Below are 26912 nucleotides of genomic sequence, written 5' to 3' on the forward strand. Positions count from 1 at the left end.
TCCCCTTGTGGATGGGGCCAATGGGCTGTGAGTGGATATGACATGTGCTGGTTTTGGGCAGAGCCTTTTTATTGTGGGTTCCAACCTCTGCAGTTACCTTTCCCTGTCACTGTGACTGGCAACATTCAAGATGGTAGCTGCTCCATTGCCCAGGCCCTTTAGTGTGGAAAAAATAGCACCAGATGACCCATGATAGAAACACAGCATGCATGAGAAATAAACTTTTGTTATAAAAAAGCCACTGAGATTTTAGGACTGTTTGTTACTGCATCATAACCTTGTTTATCCTGACTAATACATGTGACCCTCTAACAGCTAGGATTTCATGGCCAGGATTTAACCTATATCTGCCTGAGTCCACAGGTTATTTCATTCTGAATTCAGTGCAGGGTAAGATATGGGCATCTACAGATTTCTGGTACATCCTTCAGCTCCCTCCATGTGCAGCTCAGGCTCCTCATACCTCTCGTGGTTGCAGCCATTGGTTGAGCCACCATCAGCCGAGCCACTCTGTGAACAGGAGGAACAGGAGGACTTCCGGGGACTGGGCTGCCATAGGGATGGGAGGTTGCTCACGGAGACATCCATCAGATCCTGGGGCACTGTGGTGGATAGAAGGAGGGGCAGAAGAATCACCCTGGTTAAGCCTATGTGGGTCACAGAAATCTCACCCCAGAGCAAGCAGTTCACCCGCCCCAGCCAGCACAGAGATAGGAAAAGACCCTGAAGGTGACAGTAGGAAACAGCAGCCCCAAACATCCTTGAGTCTACCTGATCCAATGAAAGCCACCACCAAAATCTGGTGGCCCTGAGAGATGGGCAGAGCTGATGACAGCCAAAGAGAGAAGAAGAGGACACAGAGAGCCAAGAGCCAAGGAAACAGGCCCAATCCCAGAGCAGGAAGCCAAACCTCACCATGTTGTCACTTAGTCATACTAACAGGATGCTGCAGGAGGGAAGGGGAGCCTGCTGGATGATTCTGGAGAAGAGACAGGCCTCACGGGTGAGATGGAAGGGAGCCTGACTTAACAGATGAGGCAGGGCACCCAAGTGCCAGAGACCCAGTGAAGCCCCTGCTGATGAAGAGGGCACCTGCGCTGTCCATGGTTCTGAGGCTAAAGCTGCTCCACCAAGTGGGTCTCAAACATATTAGCGACTCCCTAAAATCATGTGGGAGGCTTGTTAAAAAGCAATATGACTGCCTCACACTCTGGCCTACTCAACTAAATCCTGGAGACAGAGCTCTCAAATCTGTATTTCTAAAGCAATTTCGATACAGCAAGTACATTCAACAGACTCTGATTTCCCAACTTGTGGACACTGGTGATTCCTGACCAGCCATTCTTAGGATACAGCACTCATAGCTTCCTTTATTTTTCTTTCTCAGCTTCGTAAAAACTGCAGTGTCTACAAAGCCACATAACAAACATACTGGGGACATATGCATTACAAATTCTATAGTCAATTTCCTGGTCTCTTGGTAGTCCTAGACAGGCGCAAAAGCTTTATTTTCTTTAAAACAGGGACCCATAAACTTTTCCTGCAAAGGGACAGCTAGTAAATATTTTAGCGTTTGCAAGCCATTTGGTCTCTGTCATAAGCACTTGACTCTGTTGTTGTAATACAAAAGTAGCCATAAACAAAATGTTAAAAAGGAAGCATGCGCACATTCTAATAAAATAAATAAAACTTTATTTATAAATAGTGAAATGTGAATGTCATATCATTTTCATGTCATAAAATATTACTCTCCTTTTGGCTTTTTTGGATCATTTAAAAATTGAAAAACCATTCTTAGCTCATAGGCTGGTATAGAATGGGGCTGAATTTAGCTCACGAGTCTTAGTTTTCTTTTTCTTTTCTTTTTCTTTTTTTTTTTTTTTTGAGATGAAGTCTCGCTCTGTCATCCAGGCTAGAGTGCGGTGGCCAGGTCTCAGCTCACTGCAAGCTCCGCCTCCTGGGTTTACGCCATTCTCCTGCCTCAGCCTCCAGAGTAGCTGGGACTACAGGCGCCCGCCACCTCGCCCGGCTAGTTTTTTTGTGTTTTTAGTAGAGACGGGGTTTCACCGTGTTAGCCAGGATGGTCTCGATCTCCTGACCTCGTGATCCGCCCGTCTCGGCCTCCCAAAGTGCTGGGATTACAGGCTTGAGCCACCGCGCCAGGCTGAGTCTTAGTTTTGTAATCCCTGTTGTAGGAAGTGAAGAGAGTGGCACACCCATATGTCATGGTCCCCACAGGACAGCTGGTAATACCCTGACTCTTCCCTTGGGCCCCAAGGTAAGGGGGAGTTGTGGAACTGGTCCTCTGGCCGTCAGCGCTCCGTAGCTGACAAGGTCAGCCCCTACCCACTGACAGAAGAGGAAGCTGCTATATGATGTAGTTCTCGCAGCCACCAAATGTGGCTTGTTACACTATTCTTCCCCATGTAACTCACCCATGAGCTAGCCAAGGAAGACCAGTAAGCCCCTGTAAAATGTTCTAGAAAAATAGCCCCAGTTCTTAGCCAATCTCAGGGGTGCCCTGACCAGTTTAGCCCAAGCGTGGTAACCGTGCCTTCCTCCGTCTCAGCCTCTCACACTCGCATCCACACAGGTAACACCAATTGATCCCTTTGCTACTGAACCTACCACACTGCAAGCTGCCTTCCATAGGGTGGAGGCTAGACAGCAGGAGGGCATCAATCTCTCTGTCTCCATCTCCCTTCCTGCCTCCATCTCCCTTGGGACCAGGACTCAAATGACAACATGGCAGAGGTGGCTGGCACCCAGCCCCCAGGGAAGGGGAGATCCCAGACATTACTGGGGGGCTGCTCCTTCAGGCTCGGCGTGGGGAGAGTAGTGTCCCATCTGGCTCGCTCCCACTGACTCCCTCTGGCCACCACCAGCATGGACTGGCCTGCAGGAACCATCATCCAGGCAGGGCCCACAGAGATGGAGGAAGTGCTGCCCAAGAGGTCGGGGGCAACTTGAGATACAAAACAGAAAGAACCAGTGAGGTGGGGGTTCGGAGCCATCTCAGGACACTGAGATAGCTGGAAGAGTCCGTTTCTGGGGGCTCCAAACCTCCCCCTCCCTGGCTCCACACAGATCCCACATATACTGTGTTCAATTAGAAGAAAGAATGCCGATTTTTATAACGTGCCTACTATGTGCTGAGTGTCAGGCTAGGCAGTTTGCGACCTGAGCAAACCTAAGGAAACCAGTTATTGTCCTTCACGACCCTGTGAGGGATGCATCCTTCCTCTTCCACTTTGCAGAAGAAGAAACTGAGGCTCAGAATGATGGCACAACTTAATCACCCAAAGCCCTGCCAGGCAGTAGGCCATTTGCAAGTCATCCCTCCTTGCAAAGTGGGGGATGGTGATGACAACCTGGGAGGGCTATGGTGAGGACGGAATGAATTAAGATAAGGACATATCTAGTCTTTTTTGACCGAAGTCCCTCTCCTCTTTCCCCTAACAACAGCTGTCCCTACTGAGTACAGTACTATCATTATCCCCTTTTACAGACTGGAAAACTGAGGCATGGAGAGTTTAAGCAACATGCCCAAGACCACCCAACTAATAAGCAGAGGAGCCAAGATCCCAACTCAGGGGATTTGACTTTCTTTTTTTTTGAGGCAGGGTCTTGTTTTGTCATCCAGGCTGATGTACAGTGGCACAGACGTGGCTCACTGCAGCCCTGATCTCCCAGGCTTAAGTGACCCTCCATCTTCAGTCTCCTGAGTAGCTGGGACTACAGGCACGTGCCAGCATGGCCAGCTCATGTTTTTAAAATTTTTTGTAGAGATGGAGTTTCGCCATGTTGCCCAGGCTGGTCTCAAATTCCTGGGCTCAAGCCATCCTCCCACCTCAGCCTCCCAAAGTGCTGGGATTACAGGCATGAACCACTGTGCCTGGCCTGAGGACCTGACTGTCATCCTACTCTTTCTACCTCAGCTGGTTTCTCATAGGCACTTCTCTCCACACCACCTGTTCTCAACCTGGGCAATCCTGTCGATGTTTGGAGACACTTTGGGTTTTCACGCCTTGGGGATTAATTAGGTGCTACTGTTGTCTAGTAGCTGGAGGTCAGGGATGCTGCTCAATATCGTACACAAGGCAACCCCCACACAAGGAATTATTCAGCCCTAAATGTCAACAGTGCTGAGGCTGAGAAATCCCACGCTAGACCAGCACTATCCAATAGAAACACAATCAAGGGGCTGGGAGGTGGCTCACTCCTGCAATCCCAGGACTTTGGGAGCCCGAGGCGGATGAGTTGCTTGAGCCCAGAAGCTCTAAGCCCAGCCTGGGCAACATGGCAAAACCCCATCTCTACAAAAAATCAAAAAAAAAGTAGGCAGGTATGGTGGCTTGTGCCTGTGATTCCAGCTACCCAGGAGGCTGAGGTGGGAGGATCAACTGAGCCCAGGAGGTCGAGGCTGCAGTGAGCCACGACTGCACCACTGTACTCCAGCCTGGGCAACAGAGCAGGATTATATATAATCTTTATTTACAAAAACAGGTGAATGGGCCGAATTTGGCCCATGAAAAGGGGTTTGTTGACTTCTGATTTAGGCCCTCTTTCAGAAAGAACTTCATACCTCTCACAGATAGAAACCTGTCACAGATGGAAACCGTAAGATGACTGTTTTTGTTAAGCCTGTGAGGCTCAAGCCCCAGAAAATCAACCAAGGATGCGGTTGCCATTTCCATGTGGGTTGAAGCTGACCTTGAGAATGAAGGCAGTGAAAGCACAATGCCTGCTCCCTGCCAGTCAAAACGATGCGCATGGAGTGGTGGTTACAGGCACAGGCTCTGGAGCGAGACCTCCTACGTTCAAATCCCAGCCATGACAAGAATTAGTTATGTGATCCTGGACTGGTCGCTTAACCCTTCTGTGAATCAGTTTCCTCCTTGCAAAATGGGGGATGGTGATGACAACCTGGGAGGGCTATGGTGAGGATGGAATGAATTAAGATAGGGACAGCGGGACAATGGACAGAAGTGGGCCTGGCACACAGTGGCACTCAAGACACGATATCTGCTATTGCTTACTAAGCATCTGCCAAGCGCCAGGCCCCATGTCAGGTCACCAGGTGTTTTAGGAATGATCTTGCTGATTCCTCAGAATATGATGCTGGTGGGGAGTGCTGTTACCCCATTCTACAGAGAAGGAAGTGAGGTCTGTGGAGGACAGGTCACACCGCAGTGGCAGAGCTCAATACAGTGATGCATTCTTTTCTCTAAACCAATGGCTCTCAACCAGGGGCAATTTTGCCACCCTTCAGAGGACACCTGACCATGCCTAGAGACATATCTGGTTGTCACAACTTAGAGCAAAGTAAGTTTGCTACTTGGCATCTAGCGGGTGCTCAACATCCCACAATGCACAGGACCACCTCCTACAACAAAGAATTATTCCATCCCAAATGACAGTAACACTAAGGTTCAGATGTCCAATTCTAGATAAACTGAATTAGTTGGGTGTTTCCTCAAGGGCAGATGAGGATCCAAGTGCAAGTTCCAAAGGCACATCAGTAAGGGAGGGGCAAACTGAGACAAAAGAAGAAAAGGGGAGGGAGTAAAGGGTTAGTCGCCAAGCAAGTTACCAATAGAGGTAACTATGCTTAATCTCCCATGGAAGCTCTAGGAGTCTGTGCAGAACATGTATGTCAGAGTTTGCCTCACAAAGGGAGAGGGAACTGGGACATTGATACACTAACTCCTATCAGCCATGAGCTGAGGGCTGCTCCAGGGAGGCACTGGTTCCCTGATGCTTCCAATATGCCCCATTCCTGGCCAGAAGGGACTCTTGCGGCCAGAGAAAACCCTCAGGCAAAGAGATACTGAGACAGAGAGCTGCAGTTGGTAGCTGAACAGCATGCACAGAATGAGAAATGCTGAGGTTGTGGGTGAGCACAGCCAGTGTCTGTTCCACTGGCCTTCATCAAGCCACAGGAGGATGACATGGAGAATCTCCAAATAAACTAAACACCCAGCACTCTGCCTAGCTCCCAGCGGGAGTGTGCACATTGCCTGTTGGATGAGAAGCTGTGGAGTTTCCTGGGAAGGCAACTACAGGGGATCTAGCCCTCTCTGATAACAGGCTCTCGAGTGGAACTCTTAATGAATGTTGGTCTTCACAGGGGTGGGAAGCCCAAGTTCTCGGGCAACAGGACAGTAGCTGGCTCAGCATCCCACGGGATTTCACCCTCATACATGGAGCCTTTTCAGCCTTGGGGCCCACAAGAGCCTTGGTGTCTGGCCAGGATTTTGAGCACCTGGTTCCATGGAGTGGCTGGGAGGCCCTGATCCAGGGCAGGAACAGACATAGTCATGTACACTTCAGGACACTCTGTAGTGCTTAAGGGATTCCAGCCTTGTCCAGGAGGACATCTGCTCTCAAAAGAGCCTCTCACTGCCCAGCACGTGGCTGCTTCAGCAAAGGGAGGCTCAGAGCCATTATCCTCGGATGGGAACATCAGGGCCGCTGCATGTTAAATAAAATGAAGTGAACAGAAAGAGCCTACCACTCAATACTGATTTGTTTAACAGACACCCATACCATGCTTCATAAATGCCAGGCCCTCTTCTAAGTACTTTTCAAATCTTGATTCACTGAATCCTCACAATAGCCCCGCAATGATGACGCTCTTAGCAGTAAGAACTTCCATTTGCTACGCATCTGTGTCACGAAGGCACCGTGCAACCTGCTTGCCATTCACCATCATCTCATGTGCTTCGCCTCTATTGGTGTCAAGTTTGACTACAACTTACTGAGGGCCTACTGTGTGCAAGGCCTTACTCCATGAGCTCTACGATGAATATTTCATCATCTCATTGACTCTTTATAATAACGAGAAGTAGAATATTAACAACAACAACATTTGAGTGTTTTGTATGTGTGTGAAATGCCTGATCTCATTTTAAAAATATTTTAATTTGCATTTATTTTGAGACAGGGCCTCACTTTGTTGTCCAGGCTGGAGTGCAATGACACAATCACGGCTTATTGCAGCCTCGACCTCCCCAGGCTCAGGTGATCCTCCCACCTCAGCCTCCCAAATAGCTGGGACCACAGATGCATGCCACCACACCTGGCTAATTTTTGTATTTTTTGTAGAGACAGGGTTTCGCCATGTTGCCCAGGCTGGTCTTAAACTCCTGGGCTCGGGCAATCCAAAGTGCTCCCTCCCAAATTTCGGCCTCCCAAAGTGCCAGGATTATGGGTGTGAGCCACCATGCCCGGCCGCCTTACCTCGTTTGATCCCCAGAATGACTTATGTAACTGGTGCTATGAACATACCCATTTTACAGATGAGGAAACTGAGGCATAGAGGGCTGAGATGACTTGCCCAAGTTCAGCCAGGATTCCAGAACCTATGCCATTGCCACTACCCCAGGCCACCTCTCCTAGTGTCTTTATTAGACAAGTAGAGGGTGGTTATTGTTCTTATTTGGGGGGGAACTGAGGCTACCAAGAAACCAACTTTGTTTCCAGATCTTCCTGTTAGCCCCAGAATCCAGACCTGTCATCTTCTAGTTTCAAACACCTGGAATCATTTTCAGCATCAGTTAGCAGGTGACTCCCCGGGGCCCGGGACAGAGCAGCTCACCGAATTCCGACTGCATGCCAGGGTAGATGATCCTGAACACGTAATCCGTGGCCTCGTCATCGTCTTTGTCTGAAGATGTGGACTCGGCAGAACCCTGAGGGCTTCGCTTGCGTAGTTTAGGAAACACTTTGCCCTGCAAGAACATGTCCCAAAGCAAGATCCTTGGGACACACCTGTCCCCACAACTTGCTTAGTCTGAGGGTATCAGTGGGGAGCGCATGAGGCCACACAGCCACATAAGGGCACACAGGCAAAAACAACCACCCTCTGTGACCAGCCTCCACCCCAACCTCCCCGGGTCCCCATGATCACTCACCTTACCCCGCTGGGACCACAGTGGCGGGTCCAACTGCCCATGCGGGAGCAGCCCATTCTCCAGGCACGAGAGGAACTGCAGGAGGTGCCCACCCTTGGGGAAGCGGAAGGGCGGCCTCTGGATCCCGTCCTGGCTGACCAATACCACTGTCCCGCCGCTGTCCACTGCCGCCACCAGCAGCCAGAGAAGACCCATTGGGAAGTCACTATGAGGCACAGTGACAGCCCCTTCCTGCAAACACATCCCCCAGGGGTGCCAAGCCAGACCCAGGGATCCTGCTCTGAGGCTCTGGGAAAGGCCTGGGCAAAGGTCAGGAGCAGTTTTTACCTCCCCGGAGTCTCTCTCATCTCACCCACCATCCACCTCTGACTGGGGACTACAGGACAAAGTCAAGAAGAACCAAGCTGACCTTAACCACCAAAAGAAAAAGATGCCCCCTAGCACCCTACGCTCCTCAGGAATCCTTTACAAATCTACCCGACCTATTTTTGTATGGAAGCCTTCAACGTCCCCTGTCTCCGGGCAGTAGCTGACTCTGGCTAGCATGTATTGAGCACTTACTGAGTACAACCACAGCATGTTAGAGGCACTGTCTTATTGAAATACAATATCCCTAAGAGTCCTATCTATTATTGCCTATTTTACAAATGATGAAACCAAAGCTCAGAGAGGTTAAGTAACTTCCCCCAAGGTCACACAGCTGATCGATGGCAGAGTCATCTAAGCATTATCAGTGCTTAGTAAGTGTCAGCAACTAATGCCATAGCCATAGGTGGATTTCATGCTGAGCCCTTAACATCCATCATTTCATCTTCACAACTACCCCATGAGAGGGTCCTGTTGTAATTCCCATGTTACAGATGGGGAAACTGAGGTACAGAGAGGCGAGGTCCCTTGCCCAAGGTTGCACAGGTAATATGGGGTGTCCACCATATCACTGTCATACAACGCCAATGAATAGGCAGGGGTGGAGACAGGCAGGCGATCCAAGAGGATCAGAGGATCACAGCCCCCTTCCTGTCCCCACAGTCCCTACCTTGCTGGTGGCAGTGCAGGTAGACAATCTCCTCCAGGCGGATGGTCATGGCATAGTCCCAGTAGACGCTGGAAGTGGAGGGACGGTCAGGCTTGCAAGACTTCTACCTACCCCAGTGTGCAGAGGGGCTCAGACGCCAGCAGACCACACCCAGGAGCTCCTCCACCCTTCCCACTAGGTCCCCCGCATGTGTGTCCCATCCTGCCCAGACTCTATCTCCCCTTCTTCTGGTCTCAGAACCCCAATTTTCCGAGGTTAACATCGTCCCTACCCCCAGTCCATATGAGAGGTGAGGTGGACCCCACCCACTCTCTACCCTGGGACTCCAGGAATGGCCACCTGACCCAGACCTGGTCAATCAACCTGTCCCACTGTTCCAGCCACAGTGTTCAGTGCAGGACTGACTACTGACTCTGGCAGAACCAATGAGACTCAATTATATTAGGTTTCCACTTGAATGACTGGGAAAGAGACGCCTCATTCTGTCTGGAGAGTAGTGGTAAGGGCAGAAGTCTGAAGATGGAAGCGACTATGCCTGAGAATGGCGTCAAAAGACAGGAAGACAGAGCAAAGAGATGGAAAGAGTGCAGGTCCCCGTCATTCAAGTCCCTGGATCCATCCATGCCTGAAGCTACTGCCCCTGGAGTTTTCAGTTCATGTGGGCCAGTGCTTAAGTCAGCTTGAATTTGGTTTTCTCTAACTGGCGTCTAGGAGTCTTGACTAAAACACATCCTAACTCCAGGCCACTATGTGTCCATGTGCAGCAGTTAGAATAGCCACTCAGTAGCTTCACAGGTCCCCAGCAGTGCAACTTGAGGGTTTCTCTGAGCCTCAGTTTCCTCATCTATAAAATGGGGACTAGAATAACACCCACCCCATTGTGTTGCTGTGAGGGTTAAATAGAATCACGTATTTGAAGGGCTCAGCACAGAGATGATACATTAACAAGTGCGTACCTGGGAAGTGGTCCCTATGATTATGTCTTTAAGCGTTTCCATTTCCAGCTCAAAACCTTGCTGCTGTCCTGTCCTGAAACAAATAGCTTTTCTCATCAGAACACACCAGGAGGTGGAGGCCACAGGAACTTGGGCTTTGTGGTGGCCATGGAAATGCACCACTCAGATCTCCTTCAGAAGACCTTGCTGAGGGGAGCAGAGCAGATTAACTTCAGAGGGCACCCCCTGGATCTATCACCACATTTGCACTGAAGCCGTGCTTCCCTTAGGCTGCTCCCAGCCAGGACCTAGCATGCCGGAGCACTAGTGCCACTCATTCCTGCGAGACAAGGAACTCCTCCAACAGTCAATGGTCCACTGGAGACTTCCAACTGACCTGGCCAAACGGTCTTAGAGCCGTGCTGTGTCTCAGTCTCCTTCTGCCCGACCTTCCTTCCTTCCTCCTCTTCCTCCCTGCATGGCGGTCTGAAGGCTCTCCCTGTCTGCTCCTGCCCCTCCCTTAACCTGCACAGGTGTGTCCCCAGTAAATCTCTGCTGGTCCAATACTGTCTTGGTGCCTGCTTCTTGGAGGACCCAAACTAACACAGGCTTCAAAGTCAGCAGCGTTCAAATCCCACTTCCACCGGAGACCTTAGCCAGTTCCTACCTCAGTTTCTGGCCCTCAGTTTCCCCAGCTGTGAAATGAAAAAAGTGGAATAGGCTCAGAAAAACCTTCAAGTCACGCTGCTGGGGACCTTTTCTCTTGGAAAGCCCTTCCTGCCCTGGCAGAATCAGGGCAGGATCAGCCTCACCAGAGTTCACGGAAGTAAATGTCCTTCGAAGACAGTCGAGGACACAAGAGTAGCAGCCTCTGTTGAGCCCCTCCCATACCCAGTCTAGTCAGTGTATCCTCCCTGGGCTCCCACAGCCCCGTGTGCCCATCACGCTGGGTTGCAACCACCTGTCCTCTCCTCTGATTCCCCAAAGGGTGCCGACACCGGCAGAAGGGCTCTGTTTTGTTTGCTTCTCTGTGATGCTCAGAGAATGTTCACAGTGCATAGTGAATGCTGAGCACTGGAAATGCCCAGTGAACAAAGCCACTACCAGCCATCAGCAAGGAGGAGCTCTGTGGCCATAGTCTCTTTGGATCCACGAAAATGACATCAACAGCCCCCATGACTGACAGCCCTGTCCAGGTGCCAGGCTCCCAGCTAAGGGTTTTCCACGCACTTCTGTTACATAAATTCTCCCTATATGCTTATTCAGAGGTTCCCTTACTACATTCCCATCCTACAGATAAATAATCTGAGGCTCAAGGAAGTGGAGCTGATTGTCCCAGGCCGCATAGCTAGGAAGGAGCAAGGGCTGTTTCTGGTTTTCTTTTGCATGTTTTAGCAGCTTTACTGAGGTATAATTTACACACCATAGAATTTACTCACTGTAAGTGTACAGTTTGATGAGTAAATATACAGATTTGGGCAACCATCATCACAAGCCAGTTTGAGAACATTTTTACCACCCCCAAAAGGTTCCTGTTGCCTGTTTGTGGTCAGTCTTCCTTCCCACCTACAGCCCTAGGCAACCAACAGTCTGCTTTCTGACTCCACAGATGTGCCTTTTTCTGGACATTCCATCTAAATGAAATCCTACATGCGCCCTTCATGGCTGGCTCCTTTCATGTGATATAAGGCTTTTGAGGTTTGTCCATGTTGTAATGTCCACTGGTGATTTATCTCTTTTCATAGACAAGTAATATTCTGTTGCGTGGATGGACCACAGATGTCTACATCCATTCTTCAGTTGATGGGCATTTGGCTTGCTTCCAGTCTGGGGCTATTATGAATAATGCTGTTATAAGCATTTGTGTGTAAGTTTTTGTGTGGGCCTAAGTTTTCATTTCTCTTGGGTAGATCCCTATGAGTGGAATTGCTGGGTCACATGATAAGGGGATGTTACAAGAAACTGCCAAACTGGTCTGCAAATTGGTTGTCCTACCAGCAGCACAGGAGGATTCCGCTGCTACTCCACACAGTAGGGTTGAGATCGGAGGCAAGTCCAGCCTGACTCCAGAACCCCAACATCCAGCTTTTTAGTGACATTTTCCCTGTAACACTGGGATACCTAGCTAGTGAGTGAGGATCGTGGCTGTGCAGGAGTGAGGCTGGCCGTGAAAAGAAAAAAAGCTCCAGCTAGGCACGGTGGCTCACGCCTGTAATCCCAACACTTTGGGAGGCCGAGGTGGATGGATTACCTGAGGTCAGGAGTTCGAGACCAACTTGACCAACATGGAGAAACTCCGTCTCTACTAAAAATACAAAATTAGCCAGGCATGGTGGCACATGCCTGTAATCCCAGTTACTCGGGAGGCTGAGGCAGGAGAATTGCTTGAACCTGGGAGGCAGAGGTTGCAGTGAGCCGAGATCACGCCATTGCACTCCAGCCTGGGCCACAAGAGCAAAACTCTGTCTCAAAAAAAAAAAAAAAAAAAAAAAAAAAAAAGAGGCTCCTGCACAAGCTCAGACAAAAACCACCCCACTTCATTGCTTCTTGGTCCCCCAAGGGATGCTGGAGCTCCCGGGGCAAACCCCTTCCCCACACACCAACCTCCATATTTCTGACTCCTGCCATTTATCTTCCATTGAGCCTCAGGTTCTGGTGAGAATAACAAGGATAGACAGGAGTTCACAGCCCAGGGCTAGAGGCACCCCAGCTCCTAGGCAGTGACCTTAGAAGTTCTGATTCAGCCAGAACTCAGTATCAAAGTGCCTACGAGGTGCCTGTTCACCAACAGGGAAAGATGATGCAGAAACACGGGTCCCCGATGATCTGCGCTGGGGTGGGGCCTGGCAATCATCGGAGCCAATGCTTTTCCCCAAACACTAGCATCAGGTTTCCGGCCCACACAACCCTGGGCTCAAGTCCAAGCAACAAGCAGGGTCCTCGCGCAGTTAAAGCTTTGACACTGGGTGCAAGATGCTTCAAGGTTTGAGGAGCCCCTGAAGATCCCCTGGGAATGCCTTCAATTCTAAGGAGACTGTCTCATCCTACTTCTCCACTTGATAAAAAGGGAACCCTGAGGCTCATTGAGGTGAAGTGACGTACCCCAGGTCATCCAGCAAGGTGAGAGTGGAGCAAAGGCTTGGTACCATAGCATATGTCCATCCATCTCCTTGCCCATTCATTGTCTTCCAGTAAAATGTAAGCTCTGAGAAGGTAGATTTTCCCCTCCTTTTCTACAACTGCTGTCTCCCTTGCATCTAGCACAGTGGCTGGCAGAGTAGGTGCTCAGTAAACATCCAGTGAATGAATCCAGGTCCCCTGACTTCCCTGGTTCATTTCACAAGGCTGATGTGAGCACCTACTATGTGCTACAAGCTGTGGTAGGTGCTGGGGATAATATGCGAACAAGACAGGACTCTTGCCTTTAAGGCACTGAACTCTTGAGGGCAAGATGGTAGGTATACAGGCACAGATCAACTGTGTAGTCACGCAGTCTTCTAAATGCTACAAAGGAGATTCAGGGCTTGTGTGATCTGGACTCAGCAGGGAAGTCAAAGAAGGCTTTAGACCAAGGCTTAAGATAAAGAGGCTAAGACGAGGTTCCAAGCCCAGAGCACGCCGGGGCCCCTCCCCTATTCTTCCATGATGGTCTTCTGATTAGAAACTCTAGAGTCTGGGAGGCCAAGGTGGGAGGCTTGCTTGAAGCCAGAAGTTCAAGACAAGCCTGGGCGACAAAATGAGACACCATCTCTATATAAAATAAAATAGAAATTTAAAAAATAAAAATAACCTTGTGAGGTGGCCGAGACGGGCAGATCACTTAAGATAAGATTGAGACCAGCCTGGCCGACATGATGAAAACCCATCTCTACTGAAAATACAAAAATTAGCTGGGTGTGGTGGCAAGTCCCTGTAATCTCAGCTACTCGGGAGGCTGAGGTGGGAGAATCGCTTGAATCCAGGAGGCGGAGGTTGCAGTGAGCCGAGATCGCATCACTGCATTCCAGCCTGGGCAACAGAGCGAGACAGTGTCTCAAAAAAACGAATAAATAAATAAGATAAAATATGAATAAATAAAATTAAAGTGTTTAAAAAGAGAGAGTAAGAGACTGCAGGGTCTGGCTGGAGCTGAATTATTGTGCCTAGCACAGGACCAATTGTCCTGTCCACTGACCAGCTCTGAGGACAGATGGTGACTCCTGCACAAGAAATGACCAGCTTAGAAAACATTTTTTTTTTTTTTTTTTTTTTTTTTTGGAGACAGAGTCTCGCTTTGTCATCCAGGCTGGAGTGCAGTGGCGCGATCTCAGCTCATTGCAACCTCCGTCTCCCGGGTTCAAGCAATTTTCTGCCTCAGCCCCCCGAGTAGCTGGGATTACAGGTGCCCGCCACCATGCCCAGCTAAGTTTTGTATTTTTAGTAGAGACGGGGTTTCACCATGTTGGTCAGGCTGGTCTTGAACTCCTGACCTCATGATACACCCACCTCAGCCTCCCAAAATGCTGGGATTACAGGCATGAGCCACCACGCCCAGTCTAGAGAACATTTTTCATCAGTACAAGGCCGGATGTTTCTTGAAAAGAGTCCATATTTTTTGAGATACACATTAAAATATTTACAGATGAAATCATATCATGTCTGCATGTCGCTTCAGAATAATTTATTTATTTATTTTTGAGATGGAGTCTTGCTCTGTCACCCAGGCTGGAGTGCAGTGGCACGATCTCGGCTCACTGCAAGCTCTGCCTCCCAGGTTCATGCCATTCTCCTGCCTCAGCCTCCGGAGTAGCTGGGACTACAGGCATCTGTCACCACACCTGGCTAATTTTTTGTATTTTTGGTAGAGACCAGGTTTCACTGTGTTAGCCAGGATGGTCTCGATCTCCTGACCTCATGATCCGTCCACCTCCACTTCCCAAAGTGCTGGGATTATAGGTGTGAGCCACCATGCCAGACATATATATATATACACATATTTTTAAGACAGTCTCGCTCTGTTGCACAGGCTGGAGTGCAATGATACGATCTCAGCTCACTGCAACCTCTGCCTCCTTGGTTCAAGCAATTCTCCTGCCTCACCCTCCTCTGAGTAGCTGGGACTACAGGCATGCGCCACCATGCCCAGCTAATTTTTGTCTTTTTAGTAGAGATGGGGTTTCACCATGTTGGCCAGGCTGGTCTTGAACTCCTGACCTCATGATCCACCTGCCTCAGCCTCCCAAAGTGTTGGGATTACAGGTGTGAGCCACTGCACCTGGCCCAGAATAATAATATTCTGGAAGGAGGAAATGGGTTCGTGGCCATGAGGGCAGGGTGATGGGTACCTGAGTTCTGTCTATCTTTAGGTTAAAAATCCTTTTTATTTTATTATTTTTTTTTGAGACGGAGTCTCGCCCAGGCTGGAGTGCAGTGGCGCGATCTCAGCTCACTGCAAGCTCCGCCTCCCGGGTTCACGCCATTCTCCTGCCTCAGCCTCCGAGTAGCTGGGACTATAGGCGCCTGCCACCACGCCCGGCTAGTTTTTTGTATTTTTAGTAGAGACGGGGTTTCACCATGTTAGCCAGGATGGTCTCGATCTCCTGACCTCGTGATCTACCCGCCTCGGCCTCCCAAAGTGCTGGGATTACAGGCTTGAGCCACCGTGCCCGGCCAAAAATTCTTAATTATAAAATAATTTTTTAGGAAAGCAATAAAATGTAACATAAAAATAAGATTCGATGTGGACTTGGAGCAGGAAAAACCACTGCTTCTCCTCCCCACCCGCAGCCAAGCCTCCTCAAGCTGAAATATTTGAACCAGCCACACCTCTGCACCACGGCTTTATTTGTTCCTCCTAAAGTCTTCCCTAATTGGGCTGAAATCCAGGCACTGCAGCAGGAAATCCCGTCCCTGCATTCCTTTCAAGTGTGACTCGAAAGCCTTTCCTGGGTCTCATAAATCACAGGATTTCATGGCAGATGCAGCCCTGGACCAGACGCCTGCTAATACCTCCTGCCTTCCCTTTTTATTGAGTGATCGAGAAGGAGGACAGAGACTGAAGAATATTTGCCATTTGTAGGCTTAGGAGATCTCTGCAAAGATTTCTCCCTCTGGATGGTTTTGTCCAGGGCATTGCCAACTCCCATGCCTTAAGACTCTTCCAGCTGATTTCCAGATCCTCTCGAGCCTTTGAGTTTCCCAGGAGGCCACAGCTGCAGGGAGGCTGAGCCAAGTGACCCTAACAAGAAGGCAGAAGAGCGGGCAGAAGCAGGGGCTGGATACAAGCCTCCCCTCTCCCGGGGAGGAACTTCCTTGTGCCGAGGGGAGTGGAGGGACCCAAGGGACACAGAGCAGACGCAGTGCCCTACCTCTTCTCATAGTCCAGGTCCCCCACAGACCCGTTCATCAGCTGGTTGGGGGTCCACTTCAAGGTCATGACGTCAGCCGTCTGGTGCAGGGACAGGTACCCTGGCACAGCCTCCATGTCGTCCCTCTGCAGAGAGAGGAGGACTCAGGTCTGGTCATGGTGCTGGAGTCGCTGTGGACATAGGTCCTGGCCCATTTGACTCAAGAACACACATAATCGGAACTAAGAGGCTGGGTTAATCCCTTCAAGGCCCTGGCCACGTGGAAGACTCTAAAGCCTCCTTCCAGGTGGCCTTGCTAAGCAAAGCCATTTGCAGCCAACCTCCCAGGATGGGTTCTACATCATCCAGCTGTAAAAGCCTCCCACTCCCATCACTTTCACACTCTGACTTCCTTCTGATCTCGAGGGTCCCTGACCCCAGGTTCCTTCAGAGCCAGGAAGGAGGCCCTGCCCCACTGAAAATCATGCTTTTCAAAACAGAAGGCATTTATCTTGGCCAGGCTTAAGGGAGAAACAGATGGCAGCTGGGCTCTAGGGCCCTTCCCAGAGACAATACTCAGAAACCTCCTCCCAAAGACCCCCGCCACACTCCCCGCCCAGTAGCCGGTCCCTTTTCTCCCCTAGATTTACCTACAGGGATTCTCACCGGCTTTGTTTTATCCCAGGTGGGTGTGTGGGGAGGGTGATGTCACCATCCCCCCACCAAATTCACCCCAACATTTACTAAGCACCAAATGTGTCCCAAGCACGGCTCAGCCTTCACACGTACTGTCTTGATTTAACCCACGCGCTTACAACCCCAAGGGAGGAGCAGTGTAGTATTTCATCGATCCAAAGACACACATCTTGATTGTTCACTTTTTCATGTACCTGAAATGGGGGTGGGTCTTCTAATCACAACTGTGACGTGGCTGTCCTGCCTGACTGAACAGCCGTTCAAAGCATCATCATTTCAATTAAGTTTTGGACACGGTTGTTATTTCACATGTGGAATGTAGGTGCTATTTTAAATGTCTTCAAAAAGATTTGACCGCGATTCATCTTTGAATGGAAAACCTACTGTGCACATATGAAGGCTGGGAACGGAGCGGTAGAGTGCCTGCGTGATGCTGGCAAGACAGGCACGTATTCATCCCTGCAGGGAAGCCCACAAGTCCAGATTGTCTGTCTTCTTCTTCTTCTTCTTCTTCTTTTTTTTTTTTTTTTTTTTTTTGAGATGGAGTCTTGCTCTGTTGCCAAGACTGAAGGGCAGTGGTGCGATTTCGGCTCACTGCAACGTCTGCTTCCCAGGTTCAAGTGATTCTTCTGCCTCAACCTCCCAAGTAGCTGGGATTACAGGCACCTGCCACCACGCCCGGCCAATTTTTGTATTTTTTTTTTTTTTAGTAGTGATGGGGTTTCGCCATGTTGGCCAGGCTGGTCTCAATCTCCTGATCTCAGGTGATCCACGTGCGTTGGCCTCCCAAAGTCCTAGGATTACAGGCATGAGCCACTGCGCCCAGCCAAGATTTTTTTGTAAAGCAACAAACAAATACTTTACAGGACTTAAGAACCATCACAGCCTGGGTGCAGTGGCTCACGCCTGCAATCCCAGAGGTTTGGGAGGCTGAGGTGGGATAATTACCTGAGCCCAGGAGTTTTACATTAGCCTGGACAATGTAGCAAGACCCCATCTCTACAAAAAAAGAACTTAAAAATTAGCCAGGCATGGTGGTACACACCTGTAGTCCCAGATGCTCAGGAGGCTGAGGTGGGAGGCTTGCTTGAGCCCAGGAGTTTGAGGTTGCAGTGAGCCATGATCACACCACTGCACTCCAGCCTGGGTGACAGTAAGACCTTGTCTCAAAAAAGAAAAAAAAAAAAAAAGACAAAAAACAAAAAACATCCCCGAGATGAGAGTGGACATTCTTGCAAGAAATGCTGCACTTCCTGTGCTCCTGGATCAGGGACCACCAAACTTTTTGTGTAAAGGGACAAATAGGAAATATTTTTTGGATTTGTAAGCTATACAAGCTCAGCTGCAACCACTCAACTCTGCCAGCAAGGCCTGAAAGCAGTCATAGGCTGTAGCTGTATCCCAATAAAACTTTATTTGCAAAAACAAATAGAGGCACAGATGATTGTTAACTCCTTCTCTTGATGGAACAGGAAACAACGTGTGGAAAAATGAGGGCACTGATGACTCTAAGTCGAAGAGTGATACAGAGGATGGAACTCTGAACTGGAAGAAGCTTGAAGAATATCTTAATTAATGTATTTCAATGACATTTTCCCTGTGTGTTACTTATAAAAGTGATATAGGTTAAAAAACAAAACTACATCCATGTAAGTTTCAAAGACCTCTTTCAAAAAGCATAAGCTAAATTTTTTAAGTAGCAAAACAAAACAAAACGAAAACACTGTATATAATGATCTAAATAGCTTTTTTTCCTTTGTTTTTTTCCGAGACAGTCTTGCTCTGTTTCCCAGTCTGGAGTGCAGTGGCCCAGTCTCGGCTCACTGCAACCTCCACCTCCTGGGTTCAAGCAATTCTGCCTCAGCCTCCCGAGTAGCTGGGACTACAGGCACGTGCCACCATACCCAGCTATTTTTTCCTATTTTCAGTAGAGACAGGGTTTCACCATATTGGCCAGGCTGGTCTTGGACTCCTGACCTTGTGATCCTCCTGCCTCGGCCTTCTAAAGTGCTGGGATTACTGGCATGAGCCAGCAATCCCTCTAAATAGCATTTTTAATTGGTTTAGATTACATTAAGAAACGGTGTATCTTAGGCTGAGCCCAGTGGCTCACGCCTGTAATCCCAGCACTTTGGGAGGCGGAGGTGGGTGGATCACGAGGTCAGGAGATGGATACCATCCCAGCTAACACGGTGAAACCCCGTCTCTACTAAAAATATAACAAATTAGCCGGGCATGGTGGCGGGCGCCTGTAGTCCCAGTTACTTGGGAGGCTGAGGCAGGAGAAAGGCGTGAACCCAGGAGGCGGAGCTTGCAGTCAGCCGAGATCGTGCCACTGCACTCCAGCCTGGGTGACAGAGTGAGACTCCGTCTGAAAACAATAAAAAAGAAAACGGTGTATCTTAAACTAGTGGCTTCTTAGATTTGCAGCAATCGGATTTTATACCCATTGTGATGCAGATATGGAGGCTCAGAGGAAAAAGTGACTTGCTCAAGGTCACTCAGTGATTAAAACTGACTACAGAGATGGAGTGGCTGATGGTTTTCCCTTTGCTTCCTCCCGCTGAGAGCCCAAACACCACAATGACCATGCAACCAAATGGCCCTAGGGAGGATACAGCCAAAGGGGACACTGCATGAAGGCAGGAACTACATATGCCTCACCTACCACCCATCCCTGCAGCCTAGCCGTGTGATGGGGCAGAGAAGGTGATTGAGTGATGGCACTGACTCTGGCACCAGCTAGCCTGAATTCAAATCATAACTGTCTGCACCTTACTTCACCTGTATAGCCCTCAGTATTACCATCTGATAATACTGAGGCCTGAAATAATGGTACCTGCCTCAAAGGATCCTTGGGAGGTTTAAGAGTTAATACAGTTGAAAACATTTTACACAGTGCCTGACACATAGGGAAGCATCAAGAAATATTGGCCATGAGAATGAAGATCTTGACACCATATGCACCTAGCACATAGGAGGTCCAAGGAAATGTTTGCTGAATCAATGAGTGAGAACAAAAGTGAACAGATGGATAGAAGCCTGAGTATGCAGGTGAGTGAAGAGATGGACAGGAAAATAAATGGACAAATGGATGGATGGATGGATGGATGGATGGAAAGATGGGTCGATAAATGAATGTAAAGATGGGTGGATTGGCCGGGCGCAGTGGCTCATGCCTGTAATCCCAGCACTTTGGGAGGCTGAGGCTGGCAGATCACGAGGTCAGGAGATCGAGACCATCCTGGCTAACATGGTGAAACCCCGGTCTTCACTAAATATACAAAAAATTAGCTGGGCGAGGTGGCAGGCGCCTGTAGTCCCAGCTACTCGGGAGGCTGAGGCAGGAAAATGGTGTGAACCTGGGAGGCGGAGCTTGCAGTGAGCTGAGATCGCGCCACTGCACTCCAGCCTGGACGACAGAGCGAGACTCTGTCTCAAAAAAAAAAAAAAGATGGGTGGATGGATGGATGTGACAATGGGTGGATGGATGGATGTAACAATGGGTGGATGGATGGATGGATGTAAGGATGGGGGGATGTACATATAGATTGACGGATGAATGAATGTTGGGTGGATGGATGTGTGCATGGGTGAGTGGATAAATGGATGAATGGATTGGCAACCTGGAGCCAAAGAGGCCTCTTCCTCCATAACCTGGAGTGAGACCCTCGGTGCAAGATCTGGGCCCAAGACAACCTCTCACCGGCTGAACCAGAACGTTGTTTTTGCCATAGAGCAGGGTGGCACGGGAGTTCTGATGCAGGGACTCCACATAATCGCGGGCAGAGAGGGATGGCCGGTCGTCCATGCTGCCACTGGAATGCCTCTTCTGGATCTGGTAGAGCGTGAGGGGAGACAGAGGGATGAGACCTGAGGTGACCTTGAGGACTCCTACCCTGTTTCCTGCCCCCATGCAAGGTCCCTCCCACAGCCCCACCGTCTACCCCACTCACACAGAGCGCGGGACGCTTGGTGGGCGAGTCCTGCCGCACGTGGGAGCTGTGGATGCGGTGCCTCTGGACAAGTTCGTCAGCCGAGGGATCGGTCCAGAAGTGATCTGCAGTCTTCATCTTGGTGTACTCTAGGGCACAGGGCCCCACTGAGGGGCACGTGGGAGCTGGGAACCCACTGCCCCGGAAAGTCCTCCCGCTCATCTACCACCAGATGGCCGCCCACCTCACTACCCTCTCTTCCAGCCTGCCAGGACAGCGTGCATTTTGATGGGCGAGGCTGGAGAGGGGTGAGAGTGTCCCAGAGGAGTTGCCCCTGAGACTCAAGACCAGGGGTCTAGATGAAGCTCAGTTCCATCTAGAAGTGGTCACAGGACCACTTACCCAACAAAGACGCAAGGATGGGGCCGTCCACAGGGTCCATCAGGAGAGCTTCCTTCTCGTAGTATTTACTAGCAAGAGGAGAAAATATGCAGGTTTGGATGGAGACCAGCAGAGGACGCACAATCCACAGACGAGAGTTCAATCCCCAGTGTCACTTGGTTACCACCCAGAGCCTCAGCTGCCCCATCTGTAAAATGGGGATCATAATAATATAGCTCATAGGGCTGACAGAAGGACTTTTTTTCTGTTTTGTTTTTAAAGATAAGGTCTTTCTCTGTCACCCAGGCTAGAATGCAGTGGCACAATCAAAGTGCACTGTAACCTCGAACTCCTGGGCTCAAGCGATCCTTCCACTTCAGCCTCCCGATTAGCTGGGGCTAGAGGCATGTGCCACCAGACCTGGCTAATTTTTTAATTTTTTGTAGAGACAGGGTCTTATTATGTTGCCCAGGCTGCTCTTGAATTCCTGACCTCAAGTGATCCCACCACCTTGGCCTCCAAAGCACTGAGATTACAGGCATAAGCCACCATGACCAGCCTATTGGAAGGACTTTTGAGAGAAACAAAAAATTAAAGGCATTTAGCAGAGTGCTCAACATGTACATCCTTAACACATGGTCATGATAGAGCCTTTATAACAGTAACAGGAATAATAATTAATAGGTTGCAGAGGCCTGGCTGACTCTATCTGCCTCTACCACATCTTCCATTTGAGACAGGAAGTGACTTAGAGGCTCAGATGATGTCTGCCCTTCTATTACTGGGGCCACCAAATGCTGTTTAGCAGCAGTGGGTACTGAAAGGCTGTATAACAAGCTTTCCTGCCTTGATAACTAATATGGAGAGCACTGGCCTCAGATGCTCAAAAATGCCCCCTGGGATTTGGCTGTGAAGAATAACAAGTGATGCCATCTGATATGGTTTGGCCGTGTCCCCACCCAAATCCCAAATTGAATTGTATCTCCCAGACTTTCCATGTATTGTGGGAGTGACCCAGAGGAAGGTAATTCAATCATGGGGGCCGGTCTTTCCCATGCTATTCTTGTGACCCTGAGTAAGTCTCACGAGATATGATGGGTTTATCAGAGGTTTCTGCTTTTGCTTCTTCCTCATTTTTCTCTTGCCACCACCATGTAAGAAGTGCCTTTTGCCTCCTACCATGATTCTGAGGCTTCCCCAGCTATGTGGAACTTTAAATCCAATTAAACCTCTTTTGGTTCCCAGTTTCAGGCATATCTTTATCAGCAGCATCAAAATGAACTAATACACCATCAATACAATGTTTGTGCTGAATGTTTCCACAACTGAGTTATCGTGTAGTGGTTTCTAATTCCTTGAAAACTCATACAGTCTAGAAACAAACAATTTTAGGATTGAAAAGGACCTTGTTCTGACCTCCCAAGGGATCTCAGGCCCAGAGAGAGTGTTGCGGGAAGTCAGGGACCCCAAACGGAGGGACTGGCTGAAGCCGCAGCAGAAGAACATAAATTGTGAAGATTTCATGGACATTTATTAGTTCCCCAAATTAATACTTTTACAATTTCTTACACCTGTCTTTACTGTAATCTCTGAACATAAATTGTGAAGATTTCATGGACAATTATCACTTTCCCAATCAATACCCTTGTGTTTTCCTATGCCTGTCTTTACTTTAATCTCTTAATCCTGTCATCTCCTTCGTAAGCTGAGGAGGATGACCCTGTGGACCGTGTGGACCCTGTGATTGTATCAACTGCACAAATTGTTTGTAGAGCGTGTGTGTTTGAACAATATGAAATCTGGGCATCTTAAAAAAAGAACAGGATAACAGTGATGTTCAGGGAACAAGAGAGGCAACTTTGAACTGGCTGCCAGTGAGCCGGACGGAACAGAGCTATATTTCTCCTCTTTCATAAGCAAATAGGAGAAATATCGCTGAATTCTTTTCCTCAGCAAGGAACAGCCCTGAGAAAGAGAATGCGCCCTGAAGGTAGGCTTATAGACGGCCCCTTTCAAGGCATCCCGTCCCATCTTTTATGGTCGAAGCCAAAGGGATGAAATAAGCCCCGGTCTCCTTTAGCGCTCCCAGGCTTATCAGGTGGAGGAAAATTCCCACCTAATAAATTTTGGTCAGACAGATTGTCTGCTCTCAAACCCTGTTTCCTGATAAGATGTTATCAACGACAATGCCTGCCAAAACTTCATTAGCAATTTTAATTTCACCTCATCCGGTGGTCCTGTGATCTCACCCTGCCTCCATTTGCTTTGTAATATTTTATTACCTTGTAAAGTATGTGATCTCTGTGACCCACACCCTATTTGTGCACTTCTTCCCCTCTTGAAAATAGCTAATAGAAACTTGCTGCTTTTATGGCTTGGGGAACATCACGGATCCTGCCAACATGAGATGTCTGCCCCGGACACCCAGCTTTAAATTTCTCTTTCTTGTGCTCTTTCCCTTTATTTCTCAACCCAGTCGAGATACTTAGGAAATAGAAAATAACCCATGTTAAACATCGGGAGTGGATTCTCCCAAAAGAGGGTAAGTGATTTAGTTGCTGGAGGCCATACGGCAGGCAGATACAGGCTTGGGCTGAGCCCACCTGCCTCAACTCTTGCCAGCATCCAGCAGAAAGTAAAGGACACGGGATCTGGAGTGACACAGAGTGGGTCGGAGCCCAGCTATGCCACTCCCTGCCTTGCTGTGTGTCGCTGGACAAGTGAGAGCCCTCTCTGAGCTTTGGTCCTCAGCTGTAAAATGGGAGGAAGTATAGAACTCAAATGCCTGGGTTGTTGGAAGGATTCAATGACAACTTGCTTACATAGCACAGCACAGAGCCCAACATCAGGAAATCCTCACGAAATGGTGGCAACATCACTGTAATCTTACCCCCTGAGAGTCTTCCATCAACTGGAATATTGTATGAGCCAGAATTGACATGCTCTGGACTTATTCAGTATCAAGGTTGTACATTTTGGCATCAAATCTGAAGATAACACATTAAGAAACTTTTCACTTTGCCACCACTCAGTTTCTAAAAATCAGCAGAATTACATGATCAAAACCCTCAAACATGCTGCCTCAAAAATGAGTAGGTAGGGCTCTCAAAATAAATAAAAAAAGGCCAGGCACAGTGGCTCATGCCTGTAATCCCAGCACTTTGGGAGGCCAAGGTGGGAGGATCACCTGAGGCCAGGAGTTCGAGACCAGTCTGCCCAATATGGTGAAACCCTGTCTCTACTAAAAATACTAAATTAGTCTGGCGTGGTGGTGCATGCCTGTAAAACCAGCTACTTGGGAGGCTGAGGCATGAGAATCACTTGAACATGGGAGACAGAGGTTGCAGTGAGTCAAGACTGCGCCATTGTACTCCAACCTGGGCGACAGAATGAGACTCCATCTCAAAAAATAAAAATAAATTTTAAAATTAGCAGGCAGCGTTGGAACCGAGGTGTGACTATAAAAAGTAGCTGAAGGGGCTGGGCGCAGTGGCTCAAGCCTGTAAACTCAGCACTTTGGGAGGCTGAGGTGGGCGGATCACAAGGTCAGGAGATCAAGACCATCCTGACTAATATGGTGAAACCCCGTCTCTACTAAAAATACAAAAAAAAAATTAGCCGGGCGTGGTGGTGGGCACCTGTAGTCCCAGCTACTCGGGAGGCTGAGGCAGGAGAACGGCATGAACCCGGGAGGTAGAGCTTGCAGTGAGCCAAGATCGCGTCACTGCACTCCAGCCTGGGCGACAGAGCAAGACTCCATCTTAAAAAAAAAAAAAAAAAGAAGCTGAAAGGAGTTTCTTTGGGGTGATGAGGTTTATTTTGGAATAATTCTGTATCCTGATGGTGGTGTGGGTTATATGAAACTATACATGTGTTAAAGTGTCATAGAACTGTATAAAAAAATTGAGTACCTATAAAAATTGATGAAATCCAAAAAAGTTTTGCGGTTAGTTAATAGTATTGTACCAATGTCAATTTCCTGGTTTTGATCATGGCACTATGGGTATGTAAAATGTTATCATTGAGGTTAGGCAATTAGTACTCTCTGTACTAATTTTGCAACTTCTATGTAAATCTAAATTAAAAATAAAAAGTTGAAATGAAAAGAAAGCAGGTTGACATTGCTTCTCAAATAAATTACTAATTCCCTTTGACCAACTGAATCAGCAGGTCATATGCTCAAGGTCATATGCCAAAGGCAATAATTAAAGAGGCCCAGAAACCTTCATGGGGCAGGAGGCAGAGACATGCTATTACTACACGGTAAATAGTGAACTGGAGATCCAGAGCTTGGATTTCTTGCATTTTCTCTCCTGTCTCTAGGCCTCTGCACCTGCTACTCCCTCCACCAGAAACACTTCGTTCCCCATCCCATCACCTGGCTAATGCCTCCGTGCTCTTCAAATGGAGGCTTAACTGTTGCGCCATCCAGGACACTTTCCCTGACCACCAGGAGAAAATAATCACCACCACCACGCCCCCTTGGAACATCCATCACGTATTATCACCATGACTGTTTGCTGGTTTTCCTTGCAAGCACATGAACTTCATGAGAAGAGGGATTTTTCTCGCCACTTTCATGCATATTTTCCTTGCAAAGGGGCAAAGAATGGTAACAAAAACATCCATTGTGTGAAGATGTGGTTAAGCCAGGACTTTTATATTCTGAAAGATGGGGAGATTCTGAGATATTACACACACACTCTCTCTCTCTCTCCCCCACCCCACTGTTCCTGCCACCTCTTGGGGGCTGGAGAGGCATGCTGGCCACGAGGAGTGTCAGGTGATAAATTCTTCCATGGCTCTTGAGATGATGTACAAGCTCTGTAACATGACAGGCATCACCACTGTATCCCTGATGTCTAGGTTAGTGCCAGTACACAGCAGGTCCTCATTAAATATTTGCTGGATGAATGAATGCATGGATGAATGGTTACCCAAGAGGGTTCATACTATAAAACTTTCACATCAGATTAATCTAAGCTAGTGGAGAAAATGTAGAAAGGCTCACCATGCATTTTCAAAATGCTGTATATTTACCAAATTCCCTTCTCACTTCTCTGGAGTATCGGGAATCGCCATGCCATTTACCAAAGGAGATTAACAGGCACAGAGAGGCTAAGCAACTCTCTAGGGCCACACAGTGATTGAGTGGAGTAATCCACAGGAGAAGGAAGAAACTCAGGATCCCTATACTCCACCCTAAATCCGAAGACCTTGCACTGCCATTAAGCTCTTGAATCTACCCAACGTTCAGGCATTTAATCCCTTTCAAACTTAGTGGCTGTCAAAGAGAAAAAGAAAGCAGCTTTGTGTGAGGGGATGCAATTCCCACGACGGCCAGCAGGTGGGGGCAGAGCATGGCCAGGTATTGGGTCTTTCCCTCTCACCTGCTGTTTTCCACAAGGTAATGCACAATTTTGTCCAGGACCTTCTCAAACAAGGCCGTGCGAATCCACAGATGCTTGATGGCAAGTGGGGACAAGCTGGGCAGCTTCGGCAGCTTACGCACATTCTCCTGGAGGCCCTGGATCTGGTTTCTCCTTCGAGACCAATGAGAGAGAGGAATAAATACTCACAAGAGCAAATCCACACAGGACTAATTGGCAAATGGGAGAATGTTCAATCTCTCGGGAAAATGAAGGAATGGCAGCTAAACCACAAGAGCCCATATTGCTGCTAGCAAG

At 48.7% G+C, this 26912-nt stretch overlaps 1 protein-coding gene across 3 annotated transcripts in view; it reads right to left on the bottom strand.

The window, feature by feature from the left end:
• LOC105495748 (small G protein signaling modulator 1) overlaps window positions 1-26912 on the bottom strand; it is a 119257-nt gene that overhangs the window by 49925 nt on the left and 42420 nt on the right. For 2 of the 3 annotated variants that reach the window (XM_071080299.1, XM_071080300.1), the window contains 10 exons: window positions 26616-26768; window positions 21247-21314; window positions 20866-21011; window positions 20616-20747; window positions 16235-16359; window positions 8953-9020; window positions 7917-8080; window positions 7601-7733; window positions 2801-2965; window positions 464-602 (listed from right to left, as the gene is read on the bottom strand). In XM_071080299.1, coding sequence (XP_070936400.1) covers window positions 464-602; window positions 2801-2965; window positions 7601-7733; window positions 7917-8080; window positions 8953-9020; window positions 16235-16359; window positions 20616-20747; window positions 20866-21011; window positions 21247-21314; window positions 26616-26768 — 1293 coding nt within the window. The remainder of the gene's footprint in view (window positions 1-463; window positions 603-2800; window positions 2966-7600; window positions 7734-7916; window positions 8081-8952; window positions 9021-16234; window positions 16360-20615; window positions 20748-20865; window positions 21012-21246; window positions 21315-26615; window positions 26769-26912) is intronic. The other variant, XM_071080301.1, reaches the window with a different exon arrangement.

The sequence above is a fragment of the Macaca nemestrina genome, chromosome 15 (assembly GCF_043159975.1).
Source record: "Macaca nemestrina isolate mMacNem1 chromosome 15, mMacNem.hap1, whole genome shotgun sequence".
Classification (NCBI taxonomy): domain Eukaryota; kingdom Metazoa; phylum Chordata; class Mammalia; order Primates; family Cercopithecidae; genus Macaca; species Macaca nemestrina.